Source organism: Chiloscyllium punctatum, chromosome 18, assembly GCF_047496795.1.
Source record: "Chiloscyllium punctatum isolate Juve2018m chromosome 18, sChiPun1.3, whole genome shotgun sequence".
Lineage (NCBI taxonomy): Eukaryota > Metazoa > Chordata > Chondrichthyes > Orectolobiformes > Hemiscylliidae > Chiloscyllium > Chiloscyllium punctatum.
The window spans coordinates 87,230,633-87,250,695 of NC_092756.1; the positions used below are offsets into that span (position 1 = coordinate 87,230,633).

Here is a 20,063-nt window from a genome sequence, read left to right on the forward strand (position 1 = left end):
CGCTATAAACTCTGACTGGTGTTGAAGGTTCCACTTGTGTGCATGGTCCCCTTGGCTTGTACTTTGAGTGCTTATGAAAAGACCATGTAGTAGATTCTTTTTGATTGCATAGGAAAGGACAGGAAATAGATTTGTTGATCGGGCCATTTAAAGTGAATGTAGAAAGCTTAGTTCTGTGGGGTGGGGGGAGTTCTGAAACAGAGCATTTTTGTATTTTGAAAAGCCACTGTATATGACAACCCTGGACTCTGGCCTCGAAGCTTTCCTCTTGGCTGTCAGCTCAGTACCACTTCGACCTTGCAGGATCAGCCAAGCTGAACATTCCAGTTAAACAATCTCAATCGTTGTCTGGTTGCAAAACGGAAAACCTTTTTTTTTTCCCCCTTCCTTATGTGACAAAAGGCAGTTTTAACAAAGTGCTTTTCTCTTCCTGTTGGTTGCAGCCAATACCTCGCCGAGACCAATCTCTCGGGCTGAGAGAGAGCGCAAAGTGAGCATGAGGTTACATCGAGGCGCTCCTGCTAACGTTTCTTCCTCTGATCTCACAGCACGGCAAGATGCTTCACGGATTTCAGCATCACAGGTCAGTGGGGTTTTCACTGTCCTTCATCTGTGTGTAATTCTCCCAGCCCCCTCTCCCGGCTTCTGCTTTTAATTGACTTTGCTGGATGGGAGGTGGACTTTGGGAAAATTTTGAGAAATACACCGATTCAATACCAGTGTCCCATCTTGAGTCTAGCACTTCCATCTGAGCCTGTTAGAAGTACAGGCATTAGGGTGTTATAATTCTTTTACTGGGCAGGAGGCCTGGCTAAATGTAAAAAGGGAATTTGATTTCCACCACAATTTGATTGGAATTGTTTATATCACTTTTATTTAAACGTCTGAAAAACTAACTAAGCTAGTAGCTTAATGTGACAAAATCTCAACTTTTGTATGTCCGTTTCCTTTAATAGGAAGCGTGCTATGCTTGCACAGTTAATCTTCCAGTCTCATGCTGACTAAAGCACCAAGCACGTCACCACAGCAGCTAGCAATAAGTCAATTAATATTGCCCTATCTGATCTTTGTGCCTCAAGCTAGTTCAAGCTCTGAGTAGTATTGGAAGGAAGTCCTTGTAATACCCCTGCCTCTGAGCCAGAGGGTCCAAGTTCATGTCCCACTCTGGGGCTTGATGAACAAGGAAGACACGCTCAATAAGTGGCCAAACAAGCAGAGTGTTGACCTCCCAATCCTTCCCATACGCGACAGTGGCAGGCCTTTAAGAGTGGGAGACGTTCCTGGTCACCCATGAGATGAAACGATCTACCATCCATACCCATTGCTCCAACTACACCAACAAGCTTAAAAGGTGCAACTGTAACAGCACTCCCGGAGAATCTGGGACTCTGGAGCTACCAAAAAGCTGTGTTGCAATTTTTATTGTTTTATAAAGGGTTGGCTATGTTGCTGTCATCACGAGTGTTGTTGACTTCCCCTGGACTCTGGTGTCATTTGGTGACCATGCTAGTGGTTATCTTAGTTGACTGGTTTGTGTTGCACTACTGTAGTGACCGTGAAGGCCCTGCCTGAAGTGTGGTTTGTCTCTAGGTAAGCCACCACCAGACGTCTCTGTCTCCTTATTAAGAGAGCAGCTCTGTGGTCCTCTGGCACTCTAGTAACTTTACGAAGAGGTGACGGTGAGTGCTGGTGCCAATGAGTAAGTGGCCATCGCTGCTTGATCCTATCCAGGAAGGAATAGCCACATTAACTCCTTGAAATACCTTCACCCTAGTATATGGCTAATTGTAGCAGATCCATTGTTCTGGCCAAGTGAAAATGGTCTTGTTCTGGAAACAAAATTAAGATCTGTCAAGGAGTCAGTTAAGGGGAAGAGTTTTTTTAATAGCAGCAGCAAATGCTTGCAAGTACTTGAGTCAGACAGCATCTGTGCAGAGGGCAGGAACTGTTAATGTCCCAGGTTAGTCACCTTTTTGTAACAACTAATAAGAGACACCAAGCCTTAACTCTTTTTCTCTCTGCAGATGCTGAATGTTTCCAGAATTTTATTTTCATTTCCAGCATCTGCAGTAACTGTGCTTCTGTTGCAATTTCATGCCCTTCAGGTGTGCACAAGTGTATTTTGTTTTGTAGTACGGAACATAATGTGAATTAACCAGATGCAAAGATCTGTTTCATAACTATATATATATTGTCAATGCCTGTCCGCTGAGACCTGGGTAGTCAATTGAAGTGCTACAGCTCTTTGCTGCCCTCTATTGGCCCATCCTAGAGTTGCTGTAATAAAAAGGCAGAAATTGTATCGCTGGACAACCTGACTTGCTTTAACTAGGTATTGAATTGGATTGGGGTGTGTGTATCCATTATTGCACACTTACACACATTGGCTCGTGTGAGTACACAACTCCACTTTTTTTTCATTTCAAACTCTTGTTCTCCAGATGGAAAGTGTGCACATTTTTATTGATGTTTGTGTGATCTCTGCTGCATGATGGTCCGGTGAACACTCGTGGATTGACGTCCCTCTATGACCAATTCCCTGGTCTCTGTGGCTACCATCTTGCAGCTGAAACAGATTCCTTCCTTGATCAAAGTCCAATAGCGCTGTTGTTTCTAGTACAGTTCGTCAGGCAGTAAGAACCCAGCTTGCCTTCCTGTTCTTTCAACCAACCAGGAAGTCAGTGGTGGCCACTCCAAGTTCCGATGTTTAACTGCCCTAGATGTCACTAGAACTGGGCATTAAAATGTGACCCCTTTAACTTTTTTCATTTTCTGATGCCTTGTGTTGCTGGGGAGGGGAGGTATTCAGTTGTAAGTCACAGAGTAGAGAATGCACAGTGACTCAGTATCAAGTGGGCAGGATGCCCATCCTGCAGGTGAAGGTGGCAGCACTAAGCAATTGAGGGTGGGGAAAGGGGAAGAGGAGGTCACCTGGCTAGCACCAGTACAAGAGCAATGTTTGTCACTCCCTGATGAATTGACAGGTGATGCAAATTCCTGTTTATTGTTCGCTTCTCCATGGACAGAGCTTTTATATTCCTTTTCAAGAGGGTTGTTATTATTACACTCATGATCTGTTTACTTTCTTTATAGACCAGCATGCCCTTTGAACATCTGGCAAAGTGACTAGTGTCCCTCGACCAGCAGGTAGTTTGGTGAGTGGCCATAACCTATCCTGTTAAGTTTATTTTTTTTTCTTTTTTGTGTGGAATGAGTGTCCCTGGCAAGGTTGGTCCTTGTCCATCCCTTGTTGCCCATCACCTGGTTGGTTCTGCAGTCTGAGTGCAGTCACAAGTCACTGCTCTGAGACCAGACCAGGTAAGTACAGATTTCCTTGCCTTAAAGGGCAATAGTGAAGCAGGTAGATTTTTTTTTTTAAACAGCAATCAGCAGTGGTAACAATGTGACCATCCAGCTTTTTAATTCCGGCTATTTATTGAACTCCAAGTTTCATCACGTGCCCTGGGAGGAGTCAAACTCGTTCCCAAAAAAATCAGCCTGGGTTCTGGATTATTGGTTGAGTAGCATTGCCACTCCATCACTGCCTTCCCTACCTATACTGTGTCTCTGCACAAGTTACGTAAGGAGCTTCCATCATTTAGTTTAAAGACACTTGTGCTGATGGCTTAACTTGGTATAGTATCAAATAATGAGCAGATTTTACGGGGAAGCTGGAGAAGTATGTGGGTGAAAGAAATAGAAGGTTGAGAATGTGGTAAGACTAAATGGAATTGGAGGGGTTTTTTTTTTGGAGCAGTTCGACAGAAAGGTCTGTGCTGTGACCTCTTGGGGACAAATTGCATATTTTCAAGTTTATATTTGGTGTTGCACTGAAAATCCTAAGGTACAACATATTGGAGGTTTTTGTCCACCGCACTGAACTGCTGTTAGTAAGCTATTCACGTTGGAAGATTTTGGATTTAATCTTTTGTTCTGCATCAAAGGAACCCGGTACACTTGGATAATTTAAAAGGCATCTGGATGGGTATATGAATAGGAAGGGTTTAGAGGGATCTGGGCCAAATGGGGCTGATTTAATTTAGGGTATCTGGTTGGCATAGACAAATTTGAACTGAAGGGTCTGTTTCAGTGCTGTACATCTGACTCTCCTGATATGTAACTGCAAGTACTTGTTCCTTGCTACATAATGTCCAATTCCAGATGTGGTTAGGACTTCCTTTTAGCAATGCAGACCCTTCAGCCTCTTGATCTGTGACCTAGTTCCATCTTTGACTCATATTCCTTCATATCTTTGATTAAGAGAAACCTGCCAAACTTCAGTTTAAAATGAGCAATAAATGTAGCATCTTTTCCTAGTGAGTTTTGAGAAGACCTGTAGTTCAGATTGACGTTCTGGATGTAGGTTTGCTTGCTGAGCTAGAAAGTTCACTTTCAGACGTTTTGTCACCATGCTGGGTAACATCTTCAGTGAGCCTCTGGACGAAGCACTGCTGAAGGTTACCCACACATATAATTAGAAAGCAGGAATCATCAGCAGTGCTTCCTCCAGAGGCTCACTGAAGATGTTACCTGGTATGGTGATGACATGTCTGGAAATGAACCTTCCAGCTCAGTGAGCAAGCTTACATCGAGAACATCAGTTGCTGTTTGCTGGAAAGATTTCTGACAATCTTTGTATTGGTTATATTTTGAGAAGGTTTGCTAAGTGTAAGTTATTTAAAGTGCATTGACCCATTAGCTTGGAAGTTCCTCTTCCCCCTTTAAACTTTAGCAGGCATATATCATCTCAAATAATATGGTGTATTGTGTTAAATTCTAATGTTTACAGGCTGTATATAATCTGAATTTCCTTCTTGCCTCTTCACTTGGAAGTGTGGGTTCCTTGCTGAAATATTATTTTTAGTGACCGTTGCTAGAGTGTTGACTGTTGCAGATACCATATGACCAGGACTGGGGAGGGGGTTTAGAGTGAACTAATCTTCTAAGTCTTTGCTTGAGATTAAGGCTACCTTTGCTGCCCTATTGCTGCTTGCCAAAGAAAGCACTGGTACAGCTGCTCCCATCTCCATTGATGTGCTGTCTCATGTGATCTCTCATGCCAACTGTCAGTGAAGGGCTGTGTAGGGAATTGCAGGGAAAGGACTCTTCAGCATGAGGTAATGGTTACACCCAAGTTGTTCTTTTGAGCACTGAAGCCTCCAGGACTGGAAGTGGAGACATGATCCTCCCCTACACCTCCATTAGTGGTTGCCAAGCCTTGATTAGTTTTTAGGCAAAAGTGAGGACTGGAGATCAGAGTCTAGATTAGAGTGGTGCTGGGACAGCACAGCAGGTCAGGCAGCATCCGAGGAGCAGGAAAATCGATGTTTCGGGCAAGAAGAGCTTTTGCCTGAAATGTCGCTTCTTTTAAAATTTTTAAAAAAAAATTTTTTTTTTAACACTGTCCTCGGATGCTGCCTGACCTGCTGTGCTTTTCCAGCACCACTCTAATCTAGCCCTTGATTAGTTTTTGTTTTTCCACTTACTAGCATCACTAAAGTATACCAGCCATTTACAGAGGGCTTTAACTCAGAGTGACCTCGCAGTGATAATGCAGAACTAGTGCCCGCTGGATGTAACTCTGTCCACACTCTGTTAATTGAGAAGGAGTCAAGAGCTAGGCAGAAGAATATAAAATAGCTGTGAGAATGTTAGATATGGGGAGTAGAATTTATGGAATGGTCTTTCAATATGACGGTGAGATTAGAGACTGTATATCTGCAAATGATGTTAATGCTGTGTTTCTCTGCAGCTGCTGCCTGACCTGAATTTTTTTTTCCAGCCTTTTTTTTTAATTTCGTTTTTATCCCAGTTGGCAGAGGTTTGAATGATGCTTTTGAGGGTGCGCTTTGATCAGGATGGTGTTTGAATAACACTGAACTTGCTTTCTCCTGCCATCCAGATTCCTTCGCTGACTTCTGCCAATGACGGAGCGACTTCTCCAACATTGACCACTGCGATGGAGCCTTCAGGGAGGATATCAGAACAGGGCTCGTATTCACCCACTCTTTTATTTGTGCGAGAATAGAGGATGAAACTCCTCCGTCTCAGTCTGAGCACGCTTTCAATGATCTTTGTGTCAATCACCTCAGATTTATTATATACTTTTTTTTCCCCCCAACTCCCCGTTTGCTTGGAAGTTTTCTTTTCTTGGAAGAAAACCCAGATTTGATTTCTTCTCTGTTCTGGGAAGAAGTTCTGCCTCCCACCCTCCAAACGGTCAATGCCTTTTGAGTTTCCCACCTGTCAGTTATAAAGAAGCTGCCTATCTATTTCTTCCCCAAACTACTCCTTTCAAACACCGCCCTCCCTCCCCTTCTGCGTGCTCACCTCCTGCGATACAGTTAATGGTAGGAGGTGAAGGAAAGAGAAAACAAGTCATTTTTATTTTTTTGAAAAAATGATGTTGACTAGCTCCTTTCTGGACACACAGTAGCCTTTGTGCTGGTGATGCCAAGTCTGGTCATTTTCATACACTTAGCACCCCCCTCGACCACTTCCATTTAGCGACCTATCCCAGAAGCAGCTTAGCCATCAATGCCTCGTACTGCAATTGTGGGCCACTGTGGTCAAAGCGGTGATGAAATTGTTCCTTTCAGATAACCGCATTGGGATTCATGTATATAAAGGATTTGTTTTCAGCCATCTTAACCTTCCTGTGTTCAAGAAAAAAACATATTTCAATCTCCTTTTTTTCCATAATCCTGTAATACAGATACTAATATCATTTTAGTCTTTTATCTGTATGCAAGGTGACTAGACCTTTGCGTTTTAAACTCTTGCATATATTTTTTTAAAAAAGCAGTCTGATTTTTTTTTTAACAAAAGCACTATTCCTGTGAAGGGATTGGGGGAAATCTCTCAGCAAACACTCATTAAAGAGTGAGAGTCCAATCACATCTGCTTGTCCTCTTGTGTCAACTATATATATTTTATATATATGTGTGTGTATGTATTATAGTATATATAGTGTTGACAAAACCAGTGGCATGGAACCGCCTTGGCTGCTAATTTCTGAAGAATGTATATATTTATTTTGTCGGGTTTTTTTAAGCTTTATAGTGTTCCGTTTGTCGTGTTTCCTTTTAAAAAGGAAGGTAAATTTTCAGGGGTGGGGCTGGGTGTGCAGGAAAATCTGGATGAGGGTATTTTAATCCAGGTATAATATTTCAGTGCCACATTCCTGTTTGCCAACCCCACCTATTGATCTACGCAGGTTTTAAGGTTGGCAAACTGGCACTCTATATTAATGTTTATTACTGTTTTTTTGGTAAAGGGGAACCGTCGTGAATTTGATTTTCTTTTTTCCCCCTCTCAAACATCATGGTCATTTCCTCTGACTGCTTCTCTCTGCTGGTTTTGGGTGGATGTGGGGTCTCTACTTGGCTACCTAAAGGGAGTATCTGAGTGCTTCTGAAATGCACAAAATCTGAAAGACTGCTTTGTAGTGGGAGAAATTTTAAATAGAACTCCCTTTTTGTTTTTCGATGTCAGATAGCTAACCCCCCACCACCGGTAACCCAGCAGCTCCAAGGACCGTTCTCCTATCCCTCAAAACCAGGTACAAGCAAACGGTGGCACCATTTGGGGGTATTTGTTAAAGGAAAGTGGAAGGGAAGACTGCAGCAGGGAACTGTCAAGCTTTTAAGGCTAATTATCTAAGTTTGAGGTAATACTTTGGTCTGTTAATGCAGTGTTAGCTGCTTGGATTCCTTTCACTGCTGCAGATTGGTTCCAAATGGCCAGACCCTGACCAAAGGTGGACTGCTCCCCAGATCCCATGCTTGTTTAATATTCAGCAGTATTGCCTCATTCTTTTTCCCACATTTGTGCAACCGTGCTTATAAGCCACTTTTTGCTGATCGGAAATACTGTGTTGAAGTTTATGAATATTTTTGTGGGAGGGAGTGGATAGTATAGGGGTGGGGTGCCAGTGGAGAGGAAGCACTTGCCAGCATACCTGCCAAAGCATCAGCCCGTCGAACCTTTCTGGTGAGTTAGTGCAGAAATGACTGCTTCGAGCAAGATCCTAAGTGGTCAGAGGAAAGAAGTCATTGTGCTGAATTATTTGTCGGCTTTAGTGTGTTGATGTGTTTACAATTTTTTTAATTTTAACTTTATAACTAGACCCAGGCAATTGCTAAAGGGGATGTTTCTGATGCAGGTGTAAATGTGTGAATAACTATTGTGTATGTGTGCACTGTGCGTGTGTCTTTTCCTAAAGGTGTTCAGTGAAATTCTTGCAAATTCAGCAGCCAGAAACGAGAAGGGAAGCTCAGCCAAACCTCTAGGCTCCCTTGGGACTTTATGCCCAGTTGAGTAAGGCTCGAGATACGCTTTTTTTTGTTCCCAAGCACCAAGGGATGTGGGAGGTGGGATATGTGCCTCAAATGTTGTCTTTCAAAAGATGTTCCTGTGGACATAGATTGGTGCTACTACCTCTTGTATCAAGGAATTGGTAAGATTTCCAGAACCCCTTCCAAATTATTGGTGTAGCCATGACCCCACAGAATGGGGTCTGAGGAAATGGGTCAGACATTTTGAATATAAGCAAAGTAAAATGTGACCCTTCCCTAGTTTGCAAATCAATCGCACACCTGCTTAAGTTTTGACAGACCTCTTCTAGGCATGGGCAATGACTGTGACAGGGGACCTATCTTAGGAATTTACTCTGAACATAGCACTAGAATTCAGTTCCCTCATGTAGTGACCTCCTCTGAAAGGGGAGGTGGAGAAGAACAACAGAGTTAAAGACATTTTTTTCTTTTTTTTTATTCTTCCACCAGCTCCCAAGAAATCTTTTTCCAAGTGTTGACGTTTATTGGACTTTATACAACCTGGGACGGAGGGTGGTCTGGAGGGTGTCTTTCTTCCCCAACCCCTCTTGGAATGTCGGGGGATGTTGCTTCAGAGTATGGGGGTCAGGGGTGTCTGCCCATTGTGCATCAGGAACTGGTGTCTGAAACATTGGAGCCAGACATGGGTGGGTCCATTTGTAATGCTTATCAGTTTAGAAGCAGCAAATAATTTATTGCCCCTCCCAGGTATGTCCCTTCAGAATTCGCACTCATTAGTTGACGCCTGGTAACCTTTTATCCCACAGTGAAAGTATAGAATAGCATTTCATTTTTTCCTCCTGTACTATAAACTTGAATATCACCTTTTTGTTTTGAGATATTAACTGCACCAATGCTAACATGCCCTTTTGACTCTTTCGGTTTTATATTTAATACACACGATTCTTAAGTTATTTTCCCATGGATTTTTTTAAACATTGGTATTTCATAAATAACTTTTGAGATTTTTTTGTATTTGTGTAAATAGCAAGTTTTTTTGATTGTAAAGTGAAAACTGTTGCTTTAGTACTGACGTCGAACAGTGTAACATAGTTTTAATTTGTGCAAAAAGAAGGGGTGGGTGATCGGGGAGGGCAGTGTCAAACAGTCAGCATATCCTTTCGTAAATAATGTGGACTATAAACTAGGTTGTCCATCTGAATGGTGTCCCTTCGCTAAGAAGGGTGGTGTTTTAATCCAATCCAGGACTTGGGGTGAAGTTCTCTCCCTATGGAATGACTGACTGGATAGTGCTGTGTTTTTATGCTGTTTTGCATTTTAAAACTCTGCTGTCTTTTTTTTTGTTTTTAATTTTGAATACTGTATCTAAAAACAGCCTGGAGACGGAGGTTCCAGGTCTGAAATTTTAAATGGAGCTTTTGTCAGCTATGAGCAGTCATTCCTGTCGCTTAACTGCTTGACACCTAAAAGGAGGAAGGCCAGTCCTGTATTTAATGGTTGCCGGAAGTTTGAGAACAAAACAAAGTCACATTGAAAAGCAGACCTCGTTTTTTCAAAGTGGCGGCTGCTGCTGTCTTACTGTTCAATATTGCTGAGGATTGGCACCACGCACGGTGTCATTCATGTATTGGGTGCCAGCATTTGTCCAGTCGAACATAATTGCAAAACATGCCCCCACTCCTGTTGTATATTGTATTTATTGCACACTATCTTATGAATGTATGTGCGTGTGTGTGTGTTTTTTTTTGGCTATTGACAAGATTTGGGAGGGAAGGGGCTATTTTGGCAATTAGTGGCCTTAGACTTCTAGCTCAGTTCAGTTGCTTTCACTCCAGTTTCAGTCCGTATGAAGAATGTGGTGGTTGTTGCTTTTGTCTGACCTGATCCGGGGAGGCAACACAGCATAACCTTATGGGTTTCAGCTCCAGAAACCCATCAGTGATTTTTTTTTTAAAATGAAGAACTCCTTGACGTGTTTACATGATACTGACTGCTATTGGCGGTGAGGCGAACACATTTTTGTGTGGGGGGGGTGGGTGGGTTGGTAGAGGAGGTAAATGTTTTCAATAAAATAAGAAGTGGGGATCTCGCGTAACTTGACCGTTGTGTTGCCGCCGATTTTTAATGTCTAGGTTTCTCTGTCTGTGTTGTTTGGGGATTGTGTCTCTCGCTCTTCTCCTCGCTGCTCTTCTCCTCGCTGCTCTTCTCCTCGCTGCTCTTCTCCTCGCTGCTCTTCTCCTCGCTGCTCTTCTCCTCGCTGCTCTTCTCCTCGCTGCTCTTCTCCTCGCTGCTCTTCTCCTCGCTGCTCTTCTCCTCGCTGCTCTTCTCCTCGCTGCTCTTCTCCTCGCTGCTCTTCTCCTCGCTGCTCTTCTCCTCGCTGCTCTTCTCCTCGCTGCTCTTCTCCTCGCTGCTCTTCTCCTCGCTGCTCTTCTCCTCGCTGCTCTTCTCCTCGCTGCTCTTCTCCTCGCTGCTCTTCTCCTCGCTGCTCTTCTCCTCGCTGCTCTTCTCCTCGCTGCTCTTCTCCTCGCTGCTCTTCTCCTCGCTGCTCTTCTCGCTCTTCTCCGAGGAAACCCATCTAAATGTGAAATTTGGCTGAAATGTTTAAATGCTTTGAACTGCCCTCCCCACTGCCCCTTTTTCTAAAAAAAAGTGCTCTCTGACTTATTCCATATCAATGTCTAATGTACAGTTCTCTATTCCTGACACTATTTAACGTTATTTACAATGCAATTTAATATGGTTGTTATTTGTGTACATTTTAAAACTTATAAATAAAAGGGAGAGGAAAAACACAACTGCTGTCTTGTCTGGCTGATTGTTTGCTCAGGTACGTTCCAGATTGTCCCCAATACAGGATTGGTTATCTGGGCTTAATTCTGGATTTTGTAATCGAGAAGGAATTGTTTTAACACTTATAAATGCAGGGTCTCCCAACCTTTTTGTACCATGACCCCATTTCAAAACTGGAAACTTATGATCTCTTGGTGGAGATGTGATTTAAATTCTGACTAGCATCATAAAGATCTAGTAACCTGGAAGAATGGTATTTACCAATGTATGCTAGTAAAAGTCAATCTCTGGTAAAGGTCAGCCCCCTATTTGGCCAAAAAATCTGGAATTTTCCGTATGTTTGTGGAAAAGTTAACTGTTTTCACAGGGGCAGCACGGTGGCACAGTGGTTTGTGCTGCTGCCTCAGCGCCAGAGACCCAGGTTCAATTCCCACCTCAGTCTGTGTGGAGTTTGCACATTATCTCTGTGTCTGCATGGGTTTCCTTCAGGTGCTCTGGTTTCCTTCCACAGCACAGCCCAAAAATGTGCAGGTTAGGTGAATTGGCCATACTAAATTGCCCATAGTGCTAGGTGAAGGGGTAAATGTAGGGGAATGGGTCTGGGTGGGTTGCTCTTCGGAGGGTTGGTGTGGACTTGTTGGGCCACTGTACTGTCAGTAATCTAAAAAGATCAACTGTTGTGTCAAAATATTATTCTGTACATATTACAATGAGGAAATGATTTTTTTTGTGCTATGTGATTTCATACCAATTTGTAGTGAGTTTGGTGACAACCAACCTTGTGGAGTACCATCATATTGAGTTGGGTTTTGAAATTTCTGCATTTTATGTGAAGCTGCCCTCCTGGATTTTAAAAAAAAAAGACAGCATTTAAGCTGAAGGTCATTTGAAGTTGCAGAAAAGACAAATAACTGCAGCAGCAAGAGAATTTTGTTTGAGAAACTTGAGAGACTGGGGAAAGAAACCAGACCAACTTCAGACAGTGCTAAAATGAAAGTGTGACAACAGAGGTAATTCCGGATGGACTTGAGTGTTTTGCAACCAATAGATGTTGTATCGATAAGCCATTTAAGGATATGATGAGACAGAAGCAGAATAATTGGATGTGTGATGGAGATAAAACATTCAGATATTTGGAAATATTAAAATTCAAGCAGTCCCAAAGTGGGGCCCTTCATGTCTATATGAATTTTATTTATATGCCCCATAGGAAGCCCCATGTTTTAATATCATTGGAAAGAGACCATAAACTTCAAAGCTTCTGACATACAGGAAGAGTTCTACAGCACAGAGACAGACTGTTCAGTCCAACCACTCCATGCCAACCATAATCTCAGACTAAACTAATCCCTCCTGACTGCACTTGGCCCAAATTCCTCCAAACCTTTCTTATTCATGTACTTACCTAAGCGTCATTAAACATTCTAGCACGCCTAATCTTTGTAAGATCTTTTTTGCCCTGGTCTTGAAATCCCTAACCCGAGGGAAAATACACCTGCCATTCGTCATATCTGTACCCCTCATGGTTTTATAATCCTCTCTCGGGTCACCCCTAGACCTTCTGCACTGCAGTGGGGGGATAAGAAAGAGTTGCAGCTTCTCTTTGTAAATCGAGCCCCCCCACCCCCATTACTGGCAACGTCCTGATACATCTCTTCTGTACCCTCTCCAGCTAAATAATATCCTTACTCCCAACAGGGAGACCAGAAGTAGAGGCCTTACCAACATCCTGCACCGCCTCAACGCAATATTAACTCCTGTAACTCAAAAGGTCTGAGCAATGAAAGCAAGCTGCCTTAACCACCCTATATGTGATGCAAACTTAAAAGAATTAGATATGAGCCCTAATTCGTTGATGGTTTCTGGGGAAATTTGCACGGATTGTAAGAAAGATTTGCCAAGCGTTGTCTTAACGATACGTGAGAGTGGGTGGAACTGGAGGGAACAACAATTCTTTGAACAAATTGGAGGAGAATTTAGAACTAGGAGGCACCATTTCCAAATAAAGATACTTCCATTTAAGAATTTCTTTTTTCTCGTTTAGTATTTTACCTCCTTTCTGTCTTAAATAGGCATGTATCCTTAGTGTGATTCCCGTTCTGGAATTCCCAGTTATCAGAGTGCCCTTCCTGCGTTTACCATGTCTAGCTGTGTTAGAATTTTACAGATCTGTGATTTTGATGGAAATCGCCCATGTAAACTTGTCATCCTAACTACATTTTGGGCAGTTATTGCACATGCAAACTGACATTCAGTGTTGGTATTGTTAATTTATAAAAAACTGAAACACTACTAACATCGCAAATGTGATTAAAATTCTGACAAGCACTGTAGATTTGGTACCCTGGAAATTGGTATTTAGTTCAGATCTTTAAAATAGCATCTACTTCGCAATGAATTGAAGGCGGTTGGTCAACTTTATAATTGTGCTGTGCTACATTGAAGTTTTGAAATTCAAGCAAAGCAGGAATGCAGTTCACTTAGAAATTGACTTTTTTTTCATGATTTAATGACTTAGGTTCTAATAAATTTAATAATATTGTTAAAGTTTGCTGTGACAAATGGGGTATTCTTTTGTGGTGGTATATGCTGGAGAATGACTTCTGCCACAAATCCACAACATGGTTAATTCCCTCCAGTTATTCAAAATGGAATGTTTATAATTCCTGTAATAATTGCTACCAATTTTGCTTTCAGATGCAGCTCAATCTATTGAATTCACATTTCAGGACTGTAGCTTCAAGTTGAAGATAAATGAAGAGGTTCACGTGATCTGTTCTGCAGTCTGCTTGATAGACAATGGTTTGATTGTGATGAAATCAAAGGGACACTGATTCATGAAGGAGGAGGCAGTGAAAGTTATTTTGATGATCAAGTTAACCGGCTTCTCTACGAACTGTTGAATATCACTGCGGCGCTGACAGTCTCATACAGGGCACCTCACACCTTCAATGCATTATCTGAGATGACATGGCACCTATGGTTAAAGTTACATTCTCAAGTGAACCTTTTTTAAAAAAAAAACGTTCTGGATATTTACCTATGAGAGAATTGAAACCTACATGGTCATTCTAAAAAATGAGAGACTTCAACAATCCAGTTTTTTTTTTCTTTTACTATAAAATTGTGTCTTATGATTTTATATCTGCAACCACCTGATGAAGGAGCAGTGCTCTGAAAGCTGGTGCTTCCAAATAAATCTATTGGACTGAACCTGTTATGATTTTTTTTTTAAACTTTGTGCACCCCAGTCCAACACTGGCACCTCCAAAGCTTAACAGGCACCCGAGATTCTGAGATCAGCTGAGCAATAAGGCTGTTCGAATTTACAAGCTATCGCAGCTGCATGTGTGAAGAGAGGCCACCTCTTTAAGAAGGCACATCTTGCAGTTTTCAACAAATTCCTGCAGCTTTTCTCCCTGTCTGGCGTAGCTAAGGGAAGGGTGATCATTAGAACAGCTTTGCTGCTAGTGCTGTATTTAAGGAACTCTCAGGAAACAGCACCAAAGTCACTACAAAGCTATAGGAACCCCTTGGAAGTTAGATGTATTACTATTTGCAGAGAAAAGGTGAGTGTTACATATACAGGGATATGTCACTTTTTGCAAAGTTCCCTTGGAGAAGGCAGTTGTGCTTAGTTAATGTTACCTTTGTTATTTGTCCAAACATTTTCAATCATGAAATCTTATCACTTCTATGTCTCCTTCTCCACCTCTTCTCTTTCCCCCCCCCCCCAAAAAAAAACTCGTTCTTTAATACAGTGCAGGAATAATTTGCAAGGCCAGTGTCTGTTACTTATACAAAACTTCCTTAGAACTGAGGGGCTTGCTATACCATTTCAGGCAGTAGTTGAGAATCAACCGTATGGCTGTGGGTCTGGAGTCACATATAGGCCAGACCAGGTAAGGACAGTAGATTTCCTTACTAAAGGGCATTAGTGAACCAGGGAGGGTTTTGCAGCGATTGATAGTTTCATGGTCACCCTTATTGAGGTTGGGTTTATATTCCACTTTCCATGAGGATGTACTAACAGGGTTTGGCCCCATGTTCCAGCAGCATTCTGGGCCTTTTGGATAAATTGTGACACCATACCACCCTCTCCCAATGATATAATTGATCTCATCTAATAACAGGAACTTTAAATCTTTTAAAAACTTGTAACTATGATTGTAACATTGAACACCAACACATAGAACGTTCTAAAGCCCTCTATATAGTCAGGGGATGCAATGACCTTGTGATGTCATCACTGGACTATTAATCCAGAAACTCAGCAACTGCTAGAGTTTGAATTCTATAAAGAAAATTGGAATCGTGGCTCTAATGATGACCATGAAACCATTGTTGGTTGTCTGAAAAACCTATCTGACTCACAAATACCTTTTGGGGAAGGAAATTTGCCATCCTTATCTGGTCTGGTCCACGTGTGATTCCAGACTCACAGCAATGTCGTTGACTCTTAACTAGGAATGGACAATAAATGCTGGCTTGACCAGTCCTGCCCACATCCTGTGAGTGAATAAAAGTTCTCTTTTCAAAATATCTGTTTGATCAAGCTTTTGACCATTTAGAGTCGTAGAGATGTACAGAACGGAAACAGACCCTTCGGTCCAACTCATCCAGGCCGAACAGATATCCCAACCTAATCTTGTCCCATTGCCAGCACCCGGCCCATATCCCTCTAAACCCTTCCTATTCGTATACCCATCCAGATGCCTTTTAAATGTTGCAATTGTATCAGCCTTTTTGTCCCAATATCTCTCTATTTAGTTGGGTGTCCAGCTTTGCGCCCCTGTTCTGACATGCCTTGGGACATTTCACCAATGTTAAAGATGCTGTATAAATAAAGACAAGTTATTGTTGCTGCAGGTTGAGAACTCTGATGGGTTGGGACGAATGGCTTCATTTTGTCCTGTAAAGCTCTATGACTCTGATTCCACTGTATACTTAAGGGATTTATTGGTCTAGTTGAAATGAGCATGAAATTGCCCTATTGAAGGAGAGGAGCTTCTTCCAGCCCAGAGACTGACTCCCTGTGTGTATGAGGCAGCTTGCGTGGAAGCTAGATACGTGGAATGATTGTCAAGACTGGAGTCCAGTTTTCCATCTCTAGAATCCCAGAATGATTAAACTCTCTGTGGAAGCTCTTAGACTTTTGCTCAAAAGATAAACTAAATGTCAAACCACGATATCTTGTTAATCAGCTGTCTATTTGTTCTCTACTACTTGGAATGTTACTCCTTCAAAAGGACTAAGGCAGATGAAAAGAATTTGAGGCACATCCCACTTAAAAAACCTTGCATGTTTCGCTCTGGTATTTCATGTGGAATCCAACCTGAGATAACAAACCTGTTTCCTGTGAGTGAGAGTTTAAGATGATAGGGACAGGAATAGACAATGCATCCTCTCACCTTCAATCAGATCGTGATTGAAATATACCTCATCTGTCTGTGCCTGCCTCTGGTCTGCGTGGTTTCTGCATTGCTGTCCCAAAGTTTCCGATTCCCTAGTCTTTCACAGGAGCATTCTTTTTCAGGTTTCCACAATCCTTCAAAATGTACATCCTTCTGGAGGTCCCTTCAGGAGATTTGCTTCTAACTATTGGAGATTATTGAGTCATAGAGCTGCACAGCACGGAAACAGATCCATCGGTCCAACTCGTCCACGCTGATCACAAATCCAAAATTAATCTCGTCCCATTTCCCAGCACTTGGCCTCTAAACCCTTCCTACTCATATACCCATCCAGATGCCTTTTAGATGTTACCAGCCTCCACCACTTTCTCTGGCAGCTCATTCCATACACGCACCACCCTGTGTGAAAAAGGTGCTTCTTAGGTCCCTTTTAAAGCTTTCCCCTCACATCCTAAGCCTATGGCCTCTAGTTCTGGACCCCCTTACCCTGGGGAAAAGACTTTGGCTCTTCACCCTATTCGTGCCCCTCATGATTTTATAAACCTCTATAAGGTCACCCCTCAGCCTCTGACGCTCCAGGGAAAACAGCCCCAGTCCTTTCAGCCTCTCCCTATAGCTCAAACTCTCCAACCCTAGTAATATTCTTGTAATTTTTTTCTGAGCTTCTCTAGTTTCACAACATCCTTCCTATAGCAGGGAGACCAGAATTGAATACAGTTTTCCAAAAGTGCTTAACCAATGTCCTGTACAGCCATAACATGACCTCCCAACTCCTATACTCAATGCACTAACCAATAAAGGCAAGCATACTTCACTATCCTGTCCATTTATGATACCACTTATGGGCGGCACGGTGGCACAGTGGTTAGCACTGCTGCCTCACAGCGCCAGAGACCTGGGTTCAATTCCCCCCTCAGGCAGCTGTCTCTGTGGAGTTTGCACATTCTCCCTGTGCCTGCATGGGTTTGCTCCGGGTTCCCTCCAAAAATGTGCAGGTTAGGTGAACTGGCCATGCTAAATTGCCCGTAGTGTTAGGTGAAGGGGTAAATGTAGGGGAGTTGCTCTTCGAAGGGTCAGTGTGGACTTGTAAGTAATCTAATCTAATCATTTTCAAGGAACAATGAATGTGTTACTCCAAGGTCTCTTTGTTCAGCACCTTACTACTAAGTGGATAAGCCTTGCCCTGATTTGCCTTTCCAAAATGCAGCACCTCACATTTATCTAAATTAAACTCCATCTGTAACTCCTTGGCCCTTTGGCCCATCTGGTCAAGATCCCATTATAATCTGTGGTAACTTTTCTCACTGTCTACTACTCCTCCAATTTTGATGTCATCTGCAAACTTACTAACCATACCTCCTATGTTCATATCCAAATCATTTATATAAATAACAAAAAGCAGTGGACCCACCACCGATCCTTGCAGCATATCGCTGATCATAGGGCTCCAGTCTGAAAAGCAACTGTTCACCATCACCCTCTGTCTCCTACTTTTGAGCCAGTTCTGTAACCAAATGGCGCGGTCTCTCTGTATTCCATGCTAACCAGTCTACCATGAGGAACCTTACTGAAGCCCATATAGATCACAACCACTGCTCTGCCTTCATCAATCCTCTTCATTCCTTCTTCAAAAATCTCAATCAAATTAGTGAGACATGTTTTCCCATGCACAAAGCCATGTTGACTATCCCTAGTCAATCCTTGCCTTTCCAAATATGTGTCCCTCAGGCGTTCCCCCCAACAACTTGCTCACAACCAATGAAGGGCTTATGTGTGAAACATCGACTCTCCTGGTCCTTGCTTGCAGCCTGACCTGCTGTGTTTTTCCAGCAACACACTCTTGACTCTAATCTCCAGCATCTGCAGTACTCACCTTAGCCTATCGCCGATGTCAGGCAGATTGGTCTATCGGCTTTTCCTTACCACCTTTTTAAAATAGTGGCACCACGTCAGCCAGCCTCCAGCCTTCCGGCTCCTGACCTGTGGTTATCAATGATGCAAATGTCTCAGCGAGTAATTATTTCCCTAGCTTCCCACAAAGTTCTAGGGTACACCTGGTCAAATCTGGGGGATTTATCCTCCATTTATGCATTTTAAGAAATCCATCACTATCTCCTCTGTAATTTGGACATTTTTCAAGATGTCACCATCTATTTCCCCACATTCTATAACTTCCATCTCCTTCTCCACAGTAAACACTGATTCAAAATACTCGTTTAGTATCTTCCCCACACAAAGGCTTCCTGCGGCTCCACACAAAGGCTTCCTTGCTGATCTTTGAGGGGCCCTCTTCTCTCCCTAGTTGCCCTTTTGTCCTTAATGTATTTGTAAAAACCCTTTGGATTCTCCTTAACACGATTTGCCAAAGCAATTTCATGTTGCCTTTTGCCCTCCTGATTTCCCTGTTAAGTATACTCCTACTGCCTTTATATTCTTCTAGGGATTCACTCAATCCTTGCTGTCTAGACCTGACAATATGCTTCCTTCTTATTCCTGACTGAAAGCTCAATTTCCCAAGTGATCCAGCATTCCCTATGCTACCAGCCTTACCTTTCACCCTAACAATAACATACTGTCTCTGGACTCTCATTTTCTAATTTTTGAAGGCTTCCCATTTTCCAGCCGTCCCTTTACCTGCGAATCTCCACTCCTCAATCAACTTATGAAAATCCTTGCCTGATACCATCAAAATTGGCCTGCCTCCAATTTCAAGCTTCAACTTGTAGATCCAGTCTATCCCTTTCTATCACTATTTTAAAACTAATCGAATTATGATTGCTGGCCCCAACGTCCTCCCCCAGTGACACCTCAGTCACCTGCCCTGTCTTATTTCCTAAAAGAAGGCCAAGTTTTGCTCCTTCCCCAGTAAGTACATCCACATACTGAATCACAAAATTTTCTTGTACGCACTTAACAAATTCCTTTCTATCGAAGCATTTTACACAATGGCAGTCCCAGTCTATGCTTGGATAGTTAAAATCTCCTTCACTCTTTTATTCTTACAGATAACTGAGATCTTCTTACAAACTTACTTCTCAATTTCCTGCTGACTATTGGGGGGGCCTATAGTACAATCCCAAAAAGGTGATCATCCCCCTTTCTTATTTCTCAATTGCACCCTGTTATTTTAGGAAGGTAGCCTAGACCCTAACTCTTTTCTTATTTTAAAGGCAGACATGAAGTGGATATTCTGGGAGTGATGCAGCTGGTCAAACCACTCAGCTGTAAGCAAAACAGAATTTATTTGCACTCTATAGTTGAAACACGGACAAAAGAAAACAGAATTTAGTTAAGTTATTCTATTTGAAAACTCAACTGACTCAAAATCACAACTTAACAAAGAAGCTGTTCCAATTCCCGCAATATCCCAAAAAACACACCCCTTCACAAATGGTAAATTCAAACTTCAGTTCTTACAAGAACATAGAACAGTACAGGCCCTTCAGCCTTAAATGTTGTGCTGGCCTTTTCTCCTACTCTAAGATCAGACTAACCTACATACCCGTCATTGTACTAACTTCCAAGTACCTATCTAGGATTTGTTTTGAAGCGGGAGATGGCA

At 42.4% G+C, this 20,063-nt stretch overlaps 1 protein-coding gene across 1 annotated transcript in view; it reads left to right on the forward strand.

Annotated features, from left to right (window-relative positions):
* Positions 1-10,324, forward strand: part of LOC140489280 (casein kinase I) — a 50,856-nt gene extending 40,532 nt beyond the window's left edge. The window contains exons 9-11 of the mRNA XM_072588657.1: positions 444-583; positions 3,094-3,155; positions 5,903-10,324. Of these exons, the coding sequence (XP_072444758.1) occupies positions 444-583; positions 3,094-3,126 (173 nt within the window). The 3' untranslated portion in view covers positions 3,127-3,155; positions 5,903-10,324. The remainder of the gene's footprint in view (positions 1-443; positions 584-3,093; positions 3,156-5,902) is intronic.
* The last annotated feature ends 9,739 nt before the right edge of the window (positions 10,325-20,063 follow it).